General features: G+C 41.3%; 1 protein-coding gene across 1 annotated transcript; it reads left to right on the forward strand.

Annotated features, from left to right (window-relative positions):
- Positions 1–12215: 12215 nt before the first annotated feature.
- LOC107832439 (probable aquaporin PIP2-1) lies at positions 12216–14669 on the forward strand. The gene is made up of 3 exons (NM_001326279.1): positions 12216–12560; positions 12690–12985; positions 14392–14669. The coding sequence occupies exons 1-3, from the start codon at positions 12260–12262 to the stop codon at positions 14644–14646; spliced, it is 852 nt and encodes a 283-aa protein (NP_001313208.1). The 5' UTR covers positions 12216–12259; the 3' UTR covers positions 14647–14669.
- Positions 14670–21836: the final 7167 nt, after the last annotated feature.

Here is a 21836-nt window from a genome sequence, read left to right on the forward strand (position 1 = left end):
ACGTTAGTTCCCATGTTGCCATGAATGCAAATCTGGGCGTCGACCCCGCAAATAGCATCTGCAGAGACGTTCGATCAGCCGGTCAGAACGCACAGGGCGACGAAGAAGGCGGAATTAACCTTCGAATAATATTCGAAATGCTGCAGGCTCAACAAGTTGCAATAGCACAACTTTAAAATCAGAACCATGCACCGAGTAGGGTCGAACCCGAGCCATCACAGGAAGTTATTCACAGGGCCGAACCAGTGCTGGGGAGGTTAAATGTGAATGAGTCAGACTGACCCCGCTATCTTAAAAATGTTCGAGGAGCTGACAAAGCGAATTGAATCGGGGGAGAAGAAGATTGAAGCGAATGACAAAAAAATGGAAACATATAACTCCCAAGTTGATCAAATTCCGGGGCACCACCGATTTTGAAGGGTTTGGATTCAAAGAAGTTCGTACAAAAGCCCTTCCCCCCCGAGCGCGGCTCCTAAGCCCATTCCGAAGAAATTCCACATGCCAGAAATTCCCAAGTATAATGGAACTATCGACCCCAACGAGCATGTCACTTCTTACACATGCGCAATAAAAGGGAAGGATCTAGAGGACAATGAGATTGAGTCCGCACTGCTGAAGAAATTCGGAGAAACTTTATCAAAGGGGATGATGATATGGTACTATAATTTGCCACCTAACTCCATTGATTCTTTTGCCATGCTCGCAGATTCCTTCGTCAAAGCACACGCCAGAGCGATAAGGTCGAGATTCTCAGAGAGTTCGTATCTCGGTTCCAAATGGAGTATATGGATCTGCCCCCAGTCACCGACGATTGGTCCGTTCAGACTTTCACTCAAGGCCTAAACGTACGAAGTTCGGTAGCCTCACAATAATTAAAGCAGAACTTGATCGAATATCCAGCTGTAACCTGGGCCGATGTGCACAATCGGTACCAGTCAAAGATTAGGGTCGAGGATGACTAGTTCGGGGCTCACTCCGGGTCTGTTTATCCAAACAGGACCATCGACATAGTTAAAAGGGATATTGACCGGGAACCATGGTCAAACAGAGATCGATATCAGCCATACGATGGAGATCAGAGAAACAATGGGCCTGGACGCAACCCCATTCGTATTGATAGAAGAAATGATCGAGGACAGAGCTCTCAAGAGCTCATGAATAAGAGGGGTTTCGACAGAAATGTCGAACCCAAAGAAGAACCACGACTATCGGAATACAACTTTAACATTGATGCATCAGCTATTGTATCGGCCATTGGGCACATCAAAGACACCAAGTGGCCCCGACCTCTACAGACTGATTTGGCCCAGAGAAATCCTAATCAACTGTGCAAATATCATAGCACCCACGGTCATAGAACAAAAGATTGCAGACAACTGAGGGAGGAGGTAGCCCGTTTGTTCAACGAAGGGCATCTTCGAGAATTCTTAAGCGATCGGGCTAAAAACCACTTCAAGAACAGAGATTCAAACAGACAGAATGAGCAAGAAGAGCTGCAACACGTGATCCACATGATTGTTGGAGGGGTCGATACTCCTTAGGGGCCCGTATTCAAACGCACCAAGGTGTCGATCACGAGCGAAAATCGGACTCGAGACTACGTACCGGAAGGGACCATGTCTTTCAATGATGAGGATGCAGAGGGGATCTTACAACCCCATTATGACGCACTAGTAATATCTGTCCTTATGATTAAAATTCAAGTTAAACGTGTTTTTATTGATCCAGGTAGCTTGGCCAACATTATTCGATCGAGGGTCATAGAAAAGCTCGTCCTACAAGATCAAATTGTGCTCGTAGCCCGAGTACTTAACGACTTCAACATGGCAAGCGAAACCACCAAAAGTGAAATTACTTTGCCAGTGAACGTGGCTGGGACCATCCAAGAAACAAAGTTCCATGTGATCGAGGGTGACATGAGGTACAACGCCCTGCTCGAAAGGCCGTGTATACATAACATGAGGGCAGTACCCTCCACCCTTCACCAAGTTCTGAAGTTCCCGACATCGGAGGGAGTCAAGATAGTGTACGGGAAACAACACGCCGCCAAGGATATGTTTGCAGTTGATCAAGTGATACCGGTATTGGCGCTCTCATCAATGAAATGATCAGATTCGAAGGGAAAGCAGAAGGCCAAATAGCAACCACAGACACCGGCCTCGACCCAATTACAGAAGCAAGGGATCGACAAGGATGATGACTACTGGATCCCTCGATCCTTCATAATTCCCGATGACTTCGACGCTACCAAATCGACGGTCAAACAGTTGGAACAAGTCACACTGGCCAAGCATCAGCCCAAACGAAAGGTATACCTGGGCATGGGGCTAATCCCAGAGCTCAGGAAAAAACTTATTCATTTCCTTAAATCTATCATGGATTGCTTTGCTTGGTCCCACCTCGATATGACAGGGATCCCACCAGAAATTACCACTCACAAACTGAGCCTCGACCCTAAATTCTGCACGGTGAAGCAAAAAAGAAGGCCTCAGTCCGAGGTCAAACATGCCTTCATCAAGGACGACGTAACCAAACTTCTCAAAATAGGATCCATTCGGGAAGTAAAGTATCCCGATTGGTTAGCAAATGTAGCGGTAGTCCCTATGAAGGGAAACAAACTTAGAATGTGTGTAGATTATAAAGACCTGAATAAAGCATGCCCCAAGGATTTTTTTTCCTTTGCCTAATATCGATCGTATGATCGATGCCACGGCCGGCCACGAGACTCTCAGTTTTCTCGATGCCTACTCCGGGTACAACCAGATACAGATGAACCCGGAGGATTAGGAAAAGGCCTTATTTATCACTAAGTACGATACCTACTGTTATAATGTAATTCCATTCGGGCTAAAAAATGCTGGTGTAACTTATCAACGCCTAGTAAACCGAATGTTCGAAGAACAAATAGGAAAATCAATGGAAGTTTATATTGATGACATGTTAGTTAAGTCCCTACGAGCAGAGGACCATTTAAAGTATTTGCAGGAGACTATCGATATTCTGAGGAAGTACAATATGAAGCTCAACCCCGAAAAGTATGCATTCGGGGTTGGCTCGGGCAAGTTTCTTGGTTTCATGGTATCCAATCGGGGAATCGAGATCAACCCCGATAAAATCAAAGTTATCGAGGATATCACGGTAGTGGATAATGTAAAGTTCGTGCAAAGGCTGACGGGGTGGATAGCCGCCCTAGGACGATTCATTTCGAGATCCTCAGATAGGAGCCACCGATTCTTCTCGTGGCTTAAGAAGAAGAGCAATTTTGCATGGATTCCGGAATGCCAGCAAGCCTTGGAGGAACTAAAGTGGTATTTATTGAGCCCGCCGCTGCTTCACACCCCGAAAGTGGACGAACAGCTTTACCTGTACTTGAGAGTCTCAGAGATAGCGGTAAGTGGAGTCCTGGTCCGAGAAGAACAAGGTATGCAATTCCCTATCTATTATGTTAGTCGGACCTTAGGTGAGGCCGAAACTAGATATCCACACTTAGAAAAATTAGCGCTTGCTTTAATAAGCGCCTCAAGAAAACTAAAACCATATTTCCAATGTCATCCAATATGTGTTGTAACAACTTATCCTCTTCAAAATATTTTGCACAAACCAAGCTTTCGGGTCGATTGGCCAAATGGGTCGTAGAAATCAGTGGGTACGATATTGAGTATCGACCCCGAACCACTATCAAATCTCAAATCTTGGCGGACTTTGTGGCTGACTTTACGCCGGCCCTCGTACCCGAGGTTGAAAAAGAATTACTGATAAAATCGGGTACATCTTCGGGAGTCTGGACCCTCTTTATGGATGGTGCATCGAACAGGAAGGGGTCCGGATTAGGCATCGTACTAAAATCACCCATAGGTAATATAGTTAGACAGTCTATCAGAACTACAAAATTGACTAATAATGAGGCTGAGTATGAGGCCATGATTGCAGGTGTCGAACTAGCTAGAAGCTTGGGGCGGAGGTCAAAGTGGCTAAGTGTGATTCCCTCCTCGTGGTAAACCAAGTGAACGAGACTTTTGAAGTCCGAGAAGACCGAATACAGAGGTACTTGGATAAACTACAGGTGACTCTACATCGGTTTAGGGAATGTACCTTACAACATGTACCTCGAGAATAGAACAACGAGGCTGACGCTCTTGCAGACTTTGGTTCATCGGTCAAACACGACGAACTCAACTCGGGGACTGTCGTACAACTCATAAGATCGATAATCGAAGAAAGTCACGCCGAGATAAACTCCACAAGTTTAACCTTGGATTGGAGAAACAAGTACATAGAGTACTTAAAGAACGGGAAGCTTCCATCAGATCCAAAGGAGTCGAGAGCTCTACGCACAAAGGCAGCATAGTTCACTTTGTTCGAAGATGGAACCCTATTTAGAAAGACGTTCGATGGACCGTTGGCAATATGTTTGGGACCGGGAGATATCGACTACATCCTACGGGAAGTTCACGAGTGCACTTGTGGAAATCATTACGGTGCCGAATCGTTGGTCCACAAAGTAATCAAAGTAGGGTACTATTGGACCGATATGCGGAAGGATGCAAGGGAGTTCATTCGAAAATGCGACAAATGCCAAAGGCATGCGTTCATGATTCATCAACCCGGGGAACTACTCCACTCGGTCATGTCCCCATGGACCTTCATGAAATAGGGAATGGACATCGTTGGCCCTCTCCTGTTGGCCCCAGGTAAAGTTCAATTTATTTTGTTTATGACTGATTATTTCTCTAAATGGGTTGAAGCACAGTCTTTCGAGAAAGTCAGAGAAAAAAAAATCATAGACTTCATTGGGACCACATCATATGTCAATTGGGGATGCCCTCCGAAATTGTATGTGATAATGGAAAACAATTCATCGGAGCAAAGTAACTAAATTTCTCGAGGATCATAAGATCAAAAGGATTCTATCAACACCTTATCATCCCAGCGGGAACGGACAAGCCGATTCGACCAACAAAACCATCATCCAAAATCTTAAGAAGAGATTGACCGACGCCAAAGGAAAATGGAGAGAAATACTACCCGAGGTTCTATGGGCATACCGCACAACATCGAAATCCAGCACCGAAGCAACGCCGTTTTCGTTAGTTTACGGCGCCGAAGCTCTGATCCCGGTCGAGGTCGAAGAACCTAGCATCAGGTTTCGATATGCAACATAGGATTTGAATAACGAGACCATGAATACGAGCCTAGAATTATTGGACAAAAGACACGAAGCCTCTCTCATCCGATTGGCCGCTCAAAAATATCGGATCAAAAGGTACTACAATCGAAGAGCCAATCTTCGAAATTTTAACATCGGGGACTTGGTGCTAGGAAAAATTACCCTCAACACCTGAAATCCGAATGAGGGAAACTGGGTCCGAACTGGGAAAGACCGTACCAGGTTCTCGAAATCATCGGAAAAGGATCCTTCAAGCTCGGCACAATGAATGGCGAACAACTGCCGAGCAATCGGAACGTATCACACCTAAAATGATACTACTGCTAAGGTACGGCCCCTTCCATTTTCATTTATAATTTAAATTAACCCTTGCAGGTGTCCGACCATAAACAACGATGGATTCTTCGACACGAAGCCTTTAGGTCTGAAAGCACGCATTGCACTCTTTTTCCCTTAGACCGGTTTTGTCCCAAATGGGTTTTCCGATGAGGTTTTTAATGAGGCAACCATTGATCGTGCTAACTTAGAATAATTTAACAGTATCCGAGGTTTCTTTACAATCAACCTCGAATACTGGGGGGCATTGCCCTCGAATGTTAACTTTGATGCGAAGAAATTACTTTATGGCAGCAGGGTCTCGATAGGAAAAATTTTTAAGGGCCAAACGGTCAAACGAACAGTGCCTGCTTAGTTTGCTCGAGCCTTGGCTCAGAACATGTACGCATGTATAATCATTTATAAAGAGAAGTATTTTTCTTTGCCGGTATCTCATGCCTTAGAAAATGTTTTCTACTTTACAATTTCATACTCTCAATCTACTATGTAAACAGGCTTAAGGGTCGACCATAACCAGAGTTCGGATAATTACCCCCACGCTCAGGGACTGCCGTCCGAAAAATAAACGAGATCGAATCAGTAAAACTCCGAGATCATAAGACCTTTTAGGCAACCCTCGATTTTTATAGGTCGAGGCCACCCCACTCGGGGACTGATACTTCGGGAAAGCTCGATGTAAAACAGGAAAATAAGCCTAAGGGAAAAATTCAGAACTAAAAAGGCTACGGCCAAATTAACACGGTTCGGAGACGTCCAATTTCCATAACAAAATAGCCTTCGAATTCCCTCATAAATCGGTTAAAAGGGCTACCCCGGCAAAATCATAAAAGGCTTCGATAATATCAAGCGTCGAAAACTCTAATGAATACAAAATTGTTTGAACTCCTGAATAATTCCTTATTGCATGCTAAGGCATTACAAGTTTTGCAAATACAAATGATAAAAAACTTTTTCAAGCCGAAAAAGGGAGAAAGCCATAAACAATCTTTTTACAAAGGCTATATCGGCCTAATACAAAAGCCTAAGGGTTGTTTTTGCTTTGAGTTCGAGAGACCATCCTCGCTCAAATAAAAAACCTAAGAGTTACCTTACTTCGAGTTCGAGCAAGCACTCACTCGATCGTAAAGCCTAAGGGATATACTAGTTCGGTTTCAATTAAATTGTCTAAACCTCGGACCTTAGAATACAACTTCATAATTTTATAAGGCAGAAAGGAAGAAAGTTTTTATATATATACACATCAAAAATCATTTACAAAGGCAACATGGCCCGATTAAATTTCTCTACAAAAGACCGAAACGGTCTTAAAAGAAACACAAATATACTAAAGGACTTAGTCCTCTCCGAGAGAAGCATCTTCGCCCTCGAGGCCTCCTTCGCTTTCAGATCTGCTCATACTCCCGGTATCATCATCATCATCAGGAAAGGCCAACATTCTGGCTTCGGCTTCAAGCTCCTTAGCATTCTCGATCTCGGCTGTAAGATCGAAGCCACGAGCATGAATCTCCTCGAGAGTCTTCCTCCGAGACTGGCATTTAGCATGCTCGGCAACCCAGTTTGCTCGAGCCTGAGCAGCCTCGGCAACCTCCTTTGCTCGAACCTGAGAAGCTTCAACATCGGACCAGTAGACGGCCACCATTGCATTAACATTAGCCATGGCTATTTCGACCTCCGATTTGGCCGCTGCAAGTTCTGTAGCCAGTCTCTCTCGATCAGAAGTTGCTGAGCCCAACTGAGACTGGAACTCCTCAATTTTCTTGGCTTGCACCAAGGCCTTCTCTTTCAAGCTTTGGAGTTGGGTCTCAGCCAAGGCCAGTTGAGTTCGGGTAGCCTCTTTTTCTGAAGCAAGGCGGTCCATGTTTTTTTTCCACTTTTCGGCCTCCGCTTTCACGACGTCCACTTCAACACAAAGCTGCCTAATCACATCGAGCTTTTGCTGGACCTGTGGGACCGAACTGTTAGCCATCACGCCCGAGTTAGTGTCATTAACTTCAAAGTTTCTTTTTACTTGCTCAGACAAATTGGCTTGTTTTCTCCGAGCTGCTTCTAGCTCAGCTCGAAGTCCTTTTACTTCTCCTTATCTCTGCTCACTGAGAAGCTTGAAGGCATCTCTTTCCTCAGTAAGCCCTCGAATTTTGGCTTCGTACCGACTCAGCTCCCCTCGGGATCAGAGAAACACCTCGTGATAAAGCACAGAGGCCTACAAAAATAGAAAGAAGGAATTATACAAGGAAAGAAAAATACAAGTATGAAAATTAACAAAGAGAAAATAAACTTACTCGATTCAGGGCCTGTTGAGCTTCATTTAAAAGACAAGAAACTCCCACCTCGCCGAGCTCTTCTTCGGAGCCTCTAAGTCACTTAGACCGGTGACATCTTCTACCCCAACAAAATAACCACAGAAAGGATCTTTCTCTCCATGGGCTCCCTCCCCGTGACAAGTCTCCACGGCCTGAGTATCACGTATCATCGACTGGGAAAATGAAGGAAACAAGGGAGAATCCCCGATCTCTATTGCCCCAAGTAGGTTTTTTTGGGCGCCGCCTCCGTCTTGACGAGCCTCAAGCCTGATTTCTGCATTGGCATCCACCGCCTCCTCAACGGTCCCTTTGCCCCGCGGTAAAGCATATTCCTTTCTCCTCGACCTGGGAATTTGGGCCGGAGTCTCCTTCTCGACTTCATCGAGCCTAGACGGAGTAGTATCAGCTCCCATCGGTCCCGGAGTTTTCTGAATATCGGTGCCAGCTCGTGCACGGGCCACCAGCCTAGAACCACCACCTTCTTCTTCTTCTTCTTCTTTTTCTTCTTCTTCTTCTTCTTCTTTATCCCTTAGTCTTTGGACTGACTATTTGTGTTCCCCTTGGGTTTACGGGCAGCTCTCTTCTTGGGTTCCGAGGCCCTTTTTCTCTTAACCACTATCGCTGGTTTCGAGAAAGGCGGTAAAGCTTCTTTATCACCGGACAAGGGTCTCATATCTGCATCCTTTCCGAGACCTACAAAAGGAGAAAGTAAATAAACTCATACTTGAGAAAAAATGCTTGAACGATAGGCAAATCGGCAAGCCAAGAAGAAGGCTTACCATGATTACGAGCCTCCCACCGGCCCTTTGACAAATCACACCACGCGCACTCGACATATGTTGACATTGAAACTAGGATCCTTACCCAGTTCTCGAGGTGGGGAACTGCACTCGGCATCCAAGAAACGGCTGCATTGAGAAAAACACTAATAAGAAAAGATGAAGAAGTAAAAACAACAAAAACTAAAAACGGGATCCTACTTACATTTCATATTTCATTTCTCATGAAATGGCATACTCTCAGCCGGGATTAGGTCCAAGGTCTTCACCCGAACAAACCGGCCCATCCAACCTCGATATTTGTCTTCATCTCGAGGTGAACGCCTTTGTGGCCCGGCATTGAAGCTTTATCAGCCCACCTCGGTAGAGTCGAGGGCTATATAATCTTACGAGGTGGTTGAGGGTGAAGGGAAGCCCATAGATTTTTCTCACAAAGAAATGGAGCAGTATCACGATCCTCCAGAAAGAAGGGTGAATTTGGCCGAGGGTCACCTGGTATTTCTTGCAAAAATCGACGATGACCAGATCGAGGAGACCCAGCATAAAAGGATAAGTGTAAACACTCGAGTAACCTTCCACGTGGGTAGTGATCGCTTCCTCTGGTGCCGGTATCACAACCTCTTTGTTTTTCCAATTGCAATCTTTCTTCACCAGATCAAGAAGACTTTTGGGTATCGAGCATATATATCTCGATATCGGCTCGCATCGACCAGGAGCCGATGAGGTTTTCTCGACCTTAAATTCGGAATCTATGACACACCCCCCAGGAATATCGAGGAGACCCAGCATAAAAGGATAAGTGTAAACACTCGAGTAACCTTCCACGTGGGTAGTGATCGCTTCCTCTGGTGCCGGTATCACAACCTCTTTGTTTTTCCAATTGCAATCTTTCTTCACCAGATCAAGAAGACTTTTGGGTATCGAGCATATGTATCTCGATATCGGCTCGCATCGACCAGGAGCCGATGAGGTTTTCTCGACCTTAAATTCGGAATCTATGACACACCCCCCAGGAATAAGTTCTTCAGGGCGTGGCTCCACCACTGGTTTCTCGCCGCCCGGCCGAGATGAGGAAGCAACCTCTTTCTGCGGAATAATTTTAGATGTTTTAGCCATTTAGTTTTTGTGGGCAAAGAAGAATGGAGACTGAAGTATTTGGTATTTTAGGAAGAACAAGCAAAGAAACTCAAAGATTTGAAGATAGGAAGCTTTGAAGAAGGCAAAGACCTATGGAGATTGGAATGAAAAAGATTTGAAAGTAAAGTTTGAAATAATGAAGAAGGGGGCTATTTATCATTTTCACAACGACGGTTCAAAACTGGTAGTGGCCGACCGTCGACTGACGCGCATTAAATACATGGAAACTGTACCGACGAGACGTTTTTGTCACTTCTACTGCTTATGTCATGACGATTACGTCATAATCGAAGGCTCAAATCGTTTCTTGTCATTACTCTCCAAAAAATGAGGGGACTATCTGTATACGGTCAAAATTGTGCTTGCCCGATTTTATATGGTTAATCGAGACCGGAGTGGCAGATCGAGGTTCAATCCCAAGTTATATTGGATCGTTACATGAATAAATATTACCTAGCTCGTGATTCAGGGATCGATCGAGATCGCGACCAGCTAAGGTCAAGATCGGGAAGGATAGGGATCTAGCGGGATCGAAGGAAGCCTGCTAGGTCGAATAACAGAAAGCCGAGGAATCCGTGACCGGGCGAGGATTGTAGCGGAGATCTCGGCATATATCAAGTCAAGACCGGTTGATTAGCCAATCAGAAGATTTTCTTCTGTATTTAGAATTATACTATATGTAGAACTCATCTACTATATAAATGGGGTTCCAATCATTTTGTAAAGAGGCACACGCATAACAAAGCAATATATTACGTTTTCTCTTTTAAGTTGTCTTATTCAGTTGTTCAGTTCTTTCTTTTCAATAATATATTCAGTTGGTTCGAGGACGACCTAGTTCGAGGGCCAAAGTTACGCGTTATATTGGTTTACTTCATTTTACAGTTAATTTCTAACTTCAATTCTTATATTTCTCAGTTTGTGCCAAGTGAAATCACATATCCTTAAACCACTTACAAATTTAATTATTATCCGATTTTAAGGGTAAACAAAGGTATTTTGAAAATTCTGTATTTTGGATCTATGAATCTATGCCGTTTCAATATGGATAAGCTCTTGGAAGAATACCCCACTTGTAAAAATACATTGGGTCATTATTGTTGTCGTCGTCGTCTTGAAAAGACATAGACAGAAAAATAAAATCCTTGTTGGAACAAACCGTATTTATTTTTTTAGACTAAAAAATAGTTTTAAATAAACTAATAAGAACATGATGAAGATCATCAAAATGTCATATATTTACAAATTATGAAATTACAACAATAGGGCATATCGTTATTTGTGGGCTTGCGGTGTTTACGCTTTTAGGTGAGTCCTCCAGTTAGATTTATCTGGCAGGCTTAGTTGGCTATCAGCCAGCCAATAATATGACAACAAAAAGAAAACAATGTCTTAATTTGTTGTATTTAAAAATTATGACGATTATAAATGATTAGTGATAAGTGATAAGATTAATAATTGCTATTCTCATCAGATATGATTATCAGTGTCCTAACCTAAAAAGGAATCGCATAATAATATAGCAATACACAATAAATGAAGGATAGCCACTCATTAATCTTGAATTATTCCACCGACCATCAAAATAAATTGATTGTGATGTAAGAGCACAAATAACACAAAAAAATAAATCAGAATTATAATATCAGGAAAAAATTATCATTAGAAAAGTTTATTAAATAACTTGATATGATGGTAAGTGAAGACAGCAAACTAAAGACATCATTATCTTTTTCTTGTGTGTGGATTTTTCTTTGGTTTATTTTCCTTACGTTTTCTTAATTTTGATATGACAGATGATGTTTGAACCAGGAAACTCCTAATGACATAACTTGTCTTTCAATTTGGTTCACTAATCTTCATCCTTTCGACTAAAATTGTCTCTTGCTATATATATATTTTTAATAGCGAAAAATGTTGAATTCACATAAGCTAGCTAGTATTTAACGTGTCATTTTACAGTTATTTTTTCTTATTGGCGACAGTAGTAAATTCACATTATTGATGTAGCTTAGACCATCTCTAAACTATACACATAAAAATGATAATAGAACTCGACCCTTTCATGTCGAAATCTCCATTTTTCTGAGATTTTGACACAGCTGTTCGATGTAACTCAAAAAATTATTACTGGCACTTATTAACCTCTGATTTTGTAAACATGATAAAAAGAAATTCATCCTCTACAGACAAGTGAGGAGTCAAAATTTGAAGTATATGGATCCTAATATAAATATAAAGTTTAAACAAAAACTATTCGTAAGTAACTTATACTCTCCCTCCCCATGTCTATAGATGAAGAAGAAGAGAATACTAGAAGTGAAAGCCGTTGTGTTACAACGGTGGCCGTACTGCCGTAGGGCCAATTCCACAATAGTAATATGTATTGGGCGGCTTAAATTTTCAACTTAAATAATTAATCATCCCTTCTTTGCTCTTCCCCTTCATTCTATTCTAATATAAATACCTGCGCACCTCTCACTTCTCATCACACCTAAAAACAGAGTTTTCAGCAACAGAGTACTGTTGAATAGATAGTGATGGGAAAAGACGTAGAAGCAGCAACGGAGTTTTCAGCAAAGGACTACACGGACCCACCGCCAGCACCCTTGATTGATTTTGAGGAGCTGAAACAATGGTCTTTTTACAGAGCTGCTATTGCTGAGTTTATTGCCACTTTGTTATTTCTTTACGTAACTGTACTCACTGTGATTGGGTACAAGCACCAGTCGGACGTTGACGCTAATGGCGACGTCTGTGGCGGCGTTGGCATCCTTGGTATTGCTTGGGCATTTGGTGGCATGATCTTTGTTCTTGTTTACTGCACTGCTGGTATCTCAGGTAAGTGGTTTTATTGAAGCCGAAACATTTCTTTATAATTTTTCGTCTATATATAGTAAAGATTATCCCATCTTTGCTTTGCATAATTGTTTATTATTGTACTAATGAATTAATGTGTGAATTATGCAGGGGGACACATTAACCCGGCAGTGACATTTGGGCTGTTCTTGGCGAGGAAAGTGTCACTGATCAGGGCCTTGGTGTATATGGTAGCACAGTGCTTGGGTGCAATATGTGGTGTGGGTTTTGTGAAGGCTTTTCAGAGCGCTTACTACGACAGATACGGTGGAGGTGCTAATGTGATGGCTGCTGGCCATACAAAGGGTGTCGGTCTTGCTGCTGAGATCATTGGTACCTTTGTTTTGGTCTACACTGTTTTCTCTGCCACTGACCCCAAAAGAAGCGCCAGAGACTCCCATGTCCCCGTAAGTATTCCATCAAATGCAATTAATTGTACACGAGTTTAACTTTAACTAGAACTTATTTGGAAATTTAAGAAAAACTTGTGGCACGAAACCATCAGTAATATTTGTGTGACTATAATTTTTTTGAAAACTTTGATCTAGCATATACCATAGTATTTGTGTGACTTTAAAAACTTCTTATTGAAGGTAAAATTGCAAGTTTAAGTTTACATATTTAGATGTGAATTTTTTTTTGGAATGGACTAAAAAGAAAATATAGGTTCATATAAACTAAAACATGAGAGTATTTAATTTGCCTAGATAATAGACTTGCTAGCTTTTAAGTATTTTTTAGCTGTTTCAGTTGGTGATTGTTAGAGATGTCAATGGATCGGTTCGGTCGGTTATTTTATGAAATTTGTACTATATTAATTTTATGGTTATTCTATTATATATAACCAAAATTAGACTCTTCGAAACCGTCTCAATCATGTTGGTTTCCCTTCAGTATCGGTTCGGTTCGGTTAATTTTCGATATTTTTTTAAATGTCATATAAAAGTCATTAGTAAAATTAGAATGCAATAATATACGTACTTTTATAGGACTTAGCAAAACTCTCTAGGTATTTTTACTGTTCAAAGTGTGATGAATTAAGAAAACATAAAAGATAGCCAGAGTATAGATCAATCAACTATTCTATAGCAGCATAAAAAAAACTAAGCAAAGATATAAAAAAAATATAAATCACACGAGTGGAAAGATATTAACCATGTTGGGACTTAAGAATAAAGTCTATAGAAGATTAAATATTCAAAAAGATAAATCTAAATCATACGAAAGAAAACATATTCAATACATTATAGTTTGCTACTCATTATCACTAGAATACATTGTGGCTTGCTAGTGAATATGCTGGAAATAATTTAATTTCAGTAGGAGTAGCTTAATAGGTTTGGAATTAGGATTTTGAGTTTAATTACTTGTTGGCTTGTAACCGTTTTTATAATTCCAATGCCCAAGGAAAAATTTAATGCTTTATTATTTTTAAACTTAATATATAAATATATTTTTCATAAGTAAATTTATTCGGTACGGTTCGGTATTTCTTCGGTTTATTTTCATAAAATAAAAAACTTACCCTAATTATCGATACGATTATAGATTTATCTAAAACCTACAATTTTATTAAAAGAAACCTAAAAATCGGTTCGGTACGGCACGGTTCGGCAGATTTAATCGATTTTTAAATATTTATTGACACCCCTAGTGATTGTACATAATATAGCACTGTTTTTTATTTTTATTTTTAATATATCACAATTTAAGTTTCCTCCTCTAGGTGGAATATCTTTTTTTTTTTCATAATTATTGTGACTAAAAACATGACTAATTATAGATGATTTAATCTTGTTTATTTGATGCGAAGGTATTGGCTCCACTTCCCATTGGATTCGCAGTATTCATGGTCCACTTAGCCACCATTCCAATCACCGGAACCGGTATCAATCCGGCTAGGAGTTTCGGAGCGGCCGTGATTTACAACCAGGACAAGGCATGGGATGAGCACTGGATTTTCTGGGTCGGTCCATTTATCGGAGCCTTCGCCGCCGCCGCCTACCACCAGTATATCCTCCGAGCTGGTGCCGTCAAAGCTCTCGGTTCCTTCAGGAGCAATGCCTAAGACTTCTCATTGCTCAATATGATGAATAAAGGGCGCAACAATTGAATGGAAAATGAGCTATGCAAAATTGTATATAAAGAGGGTGTCTTTTTATCCCTACTAGTATTTGTTATTTCTCCTTTGATTTTCTTTTCCTATTTGTTTCTAATTCGTATGTGTGTAAGCTTCAGTTCCTTCTTTTATATCCTTTTCGTCGTAGCTCATTCTATCTTTGTGTATTTTTTCTCCCCTCCTCGTAATTAAATGAAATGCTTTGTGTCGTTATCACATCAGACATAAAAATCGCTACGGTATGCTTTATCATCTACTAATAGAGTTAAAGAAAATTCAACTTTCAATTCACCTAATAAATTTATTTTTTATTTTTAGTTTAGGATCAAAAAGTCATCAAACTATTTATTAGTTTCTCCAATAGTCATATACACCGATAAAGAGTATAAAAACCATTTAAGAAGCCTTTTTAAATATAAAAAGATAAATTTATCTATTTTCTCCAACCATGAAAATTTAAATTATTTTTTTGTAGAAACTTTAGGCTCAACTATCCATCCTACACCCTTTCAATGTTCAAAATCATACCGTTGAAAAATAGAGTCATACTTTTAGCTATATGTTTACTCGTAAAACGGTACAGTTGAATTTATACGTGATTTCTAGACAAGTGAATTAATTTGATCCTGAAATAATAGAAGAATTAAATAAATATGCAATACTTTGCCTTGAGATGGAGACGAAATAGCAAAAACAGTAGTTCGGGGAGCAGGGCTTCTGGGCACCACATCAATGAAATCAAAAGGCAAGAAGATAAAATTATATTAAGCTTTGAATAGAGTGTAGCGTAAGTTTGCCAGAAAATTCGTGTTCTTTACAATGATAATATAGCTCACTATTTATAGTTGCACCTAGGGAACAAGGTCCTAGGATCAATCTTTAATGTTAATTACAAAGGCCATTGAAGAATGTGTAAAGGCAGGCATGAATGTCATATTCTTTGTAACGAGCATTGTACTAAATGTTATAGAATATTTTTCATTAAATGCTACCAGGTGGCAGATATTTATTTTCCATGTGTCACTTCCTTATGCGATCATTTAATATAACATATTTTACCCTATACTGATAGTCCCCCTGCTTTCCGATGGCATAACTTTGTGTCACCGAGAAGTTGGTAGAAATATTCTTTTTTTTTGGGGGGGGGGGGGAATTTTACTGACCCCATCTGAAAAGCTTCTGACGGTTGATTAGACATACGTCTTTCCGCATTTAATGCCCCGAACACACGTCATCCCACGATTCAGCATAACTTTTGTCGGCTATCGAGGTAAATATGGCCACGAGTTTAGCCGCCTAAACCTTTACTTATATGCATCAACCTCCTTTATTCACACCTCATAATTCTCCAAACTCTCTCAAACTATCTTTACTCAACTTGTACTCTGTTCTTCAACCTTTCATTAATTTTCTTCATAAGAGAAAAACTTTTCTTTCTTCTCTAACATAGAATGACTTCTTCTACTAAAAACCTTAGTTTCTCAAAGAACAAAAGTAAATCCGATGAAGCTGCTCCTCCTACAGTGAGCACCATCATCCCCAGAAGTCTCGTCACAACTAAAGACTTCGAAGAGAAATTTTCTTCTGCTAACCCTCGTACATAGGCCGTTAGTAGATACCCTACTTCCATCCGTCCTTCTAGTATTCCTGCTGTGAGAAAAGATTGTCATTGCCAAGATTTAGACATTATCGCTCCTGATCTGGCGGAGCGGGTAACCTTACCCACGAAGGGTTTTGCGTATTTTTATATGTATCCCTTCACTTTGGAGGCGTTTTCTCTGAGTGGAGAGTTTGACTCCGTGATTATGGAGTTCAATTATGTTGCCCCCTCAGAAGATCTGCAAAGGAGGAGGAGCGTTACTCTCTTGATCTCTACCGTATGCAATTTGCTGTCCCGATTTAGGAAAAGATATAAGCTCTCTCACGAGAGTGCTTGTTGAACAATGCTATGCAAAATGTCGTAGCGGTATACTCTTCATTTCCTTTGTCATTTATTCTGTCTATGATTTAGTAGTATTTTGAGTTTGCCTTTCTTGTTTCGCAGGCCAATTTCCTTGCTTCTGAGGGAATCAAAAGGTTGATTCAGGAAAAGGAGGAACTTACCTCAGAGCGGGATCAAACTATTATTCGCCTCTCAGAACTGGAAGCCAAAATTGCTGAGGTTGTTGTGTTGGAGGTTCGTTTTCAGCAGAACGAGCAAGAAGTAGACACCCTTAGCCAAGAGATTGCCCCGTTGAGGGTTCAATTTGAAGAGTCTAGGACCAAATGGGTTGAAGTCCATAGTGTCGTTCTTGCTGCATCCAATCGCGAGGCTGCCTACACTGAAAGATTAAATAATTTGGAGGCAGCCTTGAACTCCAAAACTGAAGAGCTTGCTGCTGCCGTGGCGAAATATTCCCAATTGGAAGATAAGTATAAGAAGACCATTGAGCATAATAGACTTTTCAGCTCTACTGTTCGCGAACTCGACGTTAGCCTCAAGTCCGTTAGATCCTCCCGAAAAAATCTTTTTGCCGAGGTTGACCAGCTTAAAGAATAACACAAGCGCCGAGCGGCTTCCCTCGTTGTTGAAACAATATATGTTATGTACAATATGAAGAGACAAACCTTGGAGGAGGCTAAAGTGGGTGTCATTGACTTTGATGCTGAAATCGCTAAAGCCCGTGAGATGGAGTCAGCTGCTAAAAGGGGTCTCCCGGCCAGACCTGATGCTTCTTGTTCTTCTGGTTCCGTTCCAAATCCTCGGGAACTGAAGAGGAATCGAAAGGCGAAGATTTTGAGGGCCAAAATAATGAGGGTCAAGATATCGAGCCGGTGACAGATCTATCCACTTCCCCTAGGGGCGCAGATGTTTCTCTTCCTCCCGGAGATGCATCAACTCAGCTTTTTATTTCATTTCCCAACTTTTGTACTTGTGCCGTTTTGGCACATTTATTATGAATAGAAACATCTTTTGCTCAAGTATTGTATGAGTCTTTCTGCGTTCTTTTGTTTGAACATTTATGCAAGTTTTAATCTTTGCGTTCTTTCTTGCTTTAAGTGTTTTGCGCAAGTTTTACTAATTGCGTCTGATTATGCAAGGCTTTGGGTGTATTTCCCCCTGAAAGATTTTGGATTTCGGGCACAAGTTCTTCCTAAATCAACCCTTTATCGTGAAGGTTTTCATAGAAGAAGGCCCTCTTATGTTTACGGTACTCTTGAAGAGGACGTCTCCTGTTCATTACGACACTAGCATTTGAAGTACTTGTTTAACTTTCAAATGACAAAATCAATTCATCGTTCAGATAAGAAACAAGATTGAAATAAAAGGACTTTACTTTACTCCTTCCATTTTCAAAAAGTACATAAGCATTCGTTATGCTAAAAAGAATTTGCCATTTCTTGTGGCTAACTTGTACAACTTGTTTCTCCGGTCCCGATGTTGCAACTATGTTTCTGTTTTTCGTATTCCGGTTGACGTGGCAGTCATTGTTTCCGTATCCTCATATCATTCCCCCTAGTGTTCGAATGCGAATAATGCCAATTTGAACACTAGAAGTTTTGCACCTTCGAGGACTCCACTAATGAATTGCTAGATAATCTTCAGTTCGGTAACAAACTTCACTCCCCCTTAGGAATTTATGCTATGGAGCGAAAGACTATCTAACAATCCCCTAGTGGTTTGCACTTGTGAATGGTTGGATAACCTTTGCTCGATAGCAAACTTAACGTCCCGGTGGGAATTTTGCTACCGAGCCAAAGATTATCTAACCTCTCTAGAGTGGTTCTTCGCTTGTGTGCCTTGCTATTAAAAGGTCTTATTGCTTCTATTGAAACCTTCTTCGCAGTATGCTTTCCGTTGTTGCCTTATTAAAAATCATGCCAGAAAAATCCAATTGGGACAAAAACTGGACGAAGGAAAAAAGAATGCAGTACATACTTTCAGTACATGATGTTCATCAACAATAATATCTCTTGAGGTGTGCCACATTCCAGTTGCTTGGCAATATTTCTCCATCTTGATTCTCCAACTCGTATGAACCTTTCCCGGTGACAGCTGAAACCCGGTAGGGGTCTTCCTATGTTGGGCCTAGCTTCCCTGCATTGAGTTCCTTGGTATTTTGAGTTACTTTCCTTAGAACCAAGTCTCCCACTTTGAAATAATGGAGGTTGGCACTTCGATTATAATATCTTTCTATTCTCTGCTTTTGAGCTGCTATCCTTATATGTGCCAGTCCCTGCACTCATTGAGTAGCTCCAAGTTGACTAACATTGTTCATTGTTTGCCTCTTCACTTGGTTGGAAATATCTCAAGGTAGGATCCCCTACTTCCACCGGGATCAAGGCTTTTGTTCCGTACATAAGGGAGGAAGGAGTCTCTCATGTGATCGATTTGGCCGTTGTTTGGTACGCCCATAGCACTCCAGGCAGTACCTCGGGCCATTTACCTTTAGCTGCTTCCAATCTCTTTTTGAGATTTTGTATAATCACTTTGTTCGTTGATTCCTCTTGACCATTTGTGCTCGGATGATAGGGCGAAGATGTGATCCTTTTGATTTTCAAGTCTTCAAGGAACTTTGTGATCTTTGCACCTATAAACTATGGCCCGATATCGCATGCTATTTATTTTGGCATCCCAAATCTGCATATTATATTCTCCCACAAGAAATCCACCACTTCACGTTCGCCGATCTTCAGATAAGGATCTGCTTCAACCCACTTAGAAAAATAGTCAGTTAAAATAAAAAAAAAATTATCTTACCAGGGGCCGGTGGCAGTGGTCCGACGATATCCATTCCCCATTTCATGAATGACCATGGAGATAAAACTGAGTGCAATGGTTCTTCTAGTTGATGTACAAGTGGTGCATATCATTGACACTTATCGCATTTTTGTACGAAAGCTTTGGCGTCTTGTTCCATTCAGGGCTAATATTATCCCGCCCTTACCAACTTTAGTACTAAGGAGTCTGCGCCCGAATGATTTTCACATATCCCTTCGTGGACTTCTTGCATAACATAATTAGCTTCAGAAGCTCCCAAGCAGCGTGCCAACGGGCCTTGAAAACGTTTCCTGTACAATTGGCCTCTTTTGAAGCTATATCGTGCTGCTTTAGCGCGCAACGCCGGGGATGCCTTGAGGTCTTCAGGAAATTTCCCGTGTTTGAGATAATCAATGATCTCATTCCTCCAGTCCCAGACCAAATTAATCACATTTACCTCGTAGTAGCTATCTGCGTCTAGAACCGAGTGTATGAGTTGTACTACCGTACCGAAATCTGATCCCTTTATTTCTGTTGATGATCCAGGGTTAGCTAATGCACCTACTTTAGAGTTTTCTTCCATCGGGATGTGCGTAATTGACTACTCCTGAAATCGAGCAAGTAGAGCCTGAACCTTCACTATGTATTGTTGCATGCGCTCCTCTTTGGTTTCGAAGATCCTGTAGACCTGATTTACCACCAGCTGGGAGTCGTATTTGATTTCTATTACCTCAGAATCTATTCCCCGGGCCAATTCAAGTCATGTAAGCTTCATACTCTGCTTCTTTGTTAGTCAAAGGGACCGTTCTTATGGCCTGCCTTAGGGTTTCTCCCAAAGGCGTGGTTAATACTATGCCAAGCTCGGACCCCTTAACGTTGGAAGCTTCGTCCGTAAATAGGGTCCAAACTCTCGATGTCGATTTTGACACCATCATTGCTTTTTTGGTTATTAGAGGCAGCAATCCCAGACTAAAATCGGCCACAACTTGTGACTTAATCGCAGTCCTAGGTTTATATTCTATGTCAAATTCACTCATTTCAATGGCTTATTTGGCCAACCTACCCGAGAGTTTGGGTTTATGAAGGATATTCCGCAGGGGAAAGGTGGTCACCACAACTATCGGGTGACATTGGAAGTAAGGCCTTAGCTTTCGAGCGGCGACTATGAGAGCTAAGGCAAGCTTTTCCAAATGCGGGTAACGAGTTTATGCTCCCGTTAAAATTATACTAACATAATAAATGGGATACTGCGTACCTTCATCCTCACGGACTAAAATGAAGCTTACTGCTACCTCAGAGACTGCTAGGAAGATTAATAATTTTTCACCTTCCTTCGGCTTTGATAGTAACAGAGGGTTTGACAAGTACCTTTTCAAATCCCTCAAAGCCTGCTATCATTTCGGGGTCCATTCAAAGTTCTTCTTCTTTTTGAGTAGTGCAAAGAAATGGTGGCATTTCTTTGATGACCGAGAAATGAACCTGCTCAAAGAGGACAATCTCCATGTGAGCCTTTGAACCTCTTTTACGCTTGATAGCTGGTCTGGGATGTCTTCGATGGCTTTAATTTTATCGGGGTTTACCTTAATCCCCCTTTGTTACACCAAAAATCCTAGGAACTTGCTGGAGCTGACACCGAACGCGCACTTCTTGGGGTTAAACTTCATGTTATGCTTCCTTAGGATGTCAAAAGTTTCTTGCAAGTACTTAAGATGATCACCAGCGTTCAAAGACTTAACAAGAATATCGTCTATATAAACTTTCATAGTTTTCCCTATCTGTTTTTCAAACATCTTATTTACGAGCCGCTGATAAGTGGCTCCGGCGTTCTTTTGCCCAAAGGGCATCACGTTATAGCAATATGTGCCGGAATTCATTATGAACGAAGTTTTTTCCTAATCCTCCGGGTTCATCTTAATTTTGTTGTACCCGGAATAAGCATCAAGGAAACTCATTAACTCGTGCCCGGCCGTTGCATCAATCATTTGATCAATGTTTGGCAGTGGGAACGAGTCTTTTGGGCACACCTTTTCAAGTCTTTATAGTCTATGCACATGCGAAATTTATTATTCTTCTTAGGAACTACTACTACGTTAGCTAGCTAGTCCGGATACATTACCTCTCAGATCGAACCAATATCAAGTAGGCGAGTTACCTCTTCTTTGATGAATTTATTTTCGGCCTCGGCAATAGGGTGTTTCTTTTGTCTTACCAGAGGGATGCTGGGATCCAAGCTTAGCTTGTGTACCACCACTTCCGTCGGGAAACCTGTCATATCCGCATGCGATCACGTAAAACAATCGACATTAAATTTAAGAAAATCAATAAATCCAGACCTGAGCTTGGGGTGCAATCCTGCCCCCAAGTGGAATTTCCTCTCCAAGAACTTTTCAAACAATGC

The sequence above is a fragment of the Nicotiana tabacum genome, chromosome 22, assembly GCF_000715075.1.
Source record: "Nicotiana tabacum cultivar K326 chromosome 22, ASM71507v2, whole genome shotgun sequence".
Lineage (NCBI taxonomy): Eukaryota > Viridiplantae > Streptophyta > Magnoliopsida > Solanales > Solanaceae > Nicotiana > Nicotiana tabacum.

Coding starts and splice junctions, on each gene's coding strand:
- LOC107832439 (NM_001326279.1), top strand. CDS start 12,260: ATGGGAAAAGACGTAGAAGCAGCAACGGAGTTTTCAGCAAAGGACTAC. Junction 12,561..12,689: donor CTGCACTGCTGGTATCTCAG/GTAAGTGGTTTT, acceptor TGAATTATGCAG/GGGGACACATTAACCCGGCA. Junction 12,986..14,391: donor CCAGAGACTCCCATGTCCCC/GTAAGTATTCCA, acceptor TTTGATGCGAAG/GTATTGGCTCCACTTCCCAT.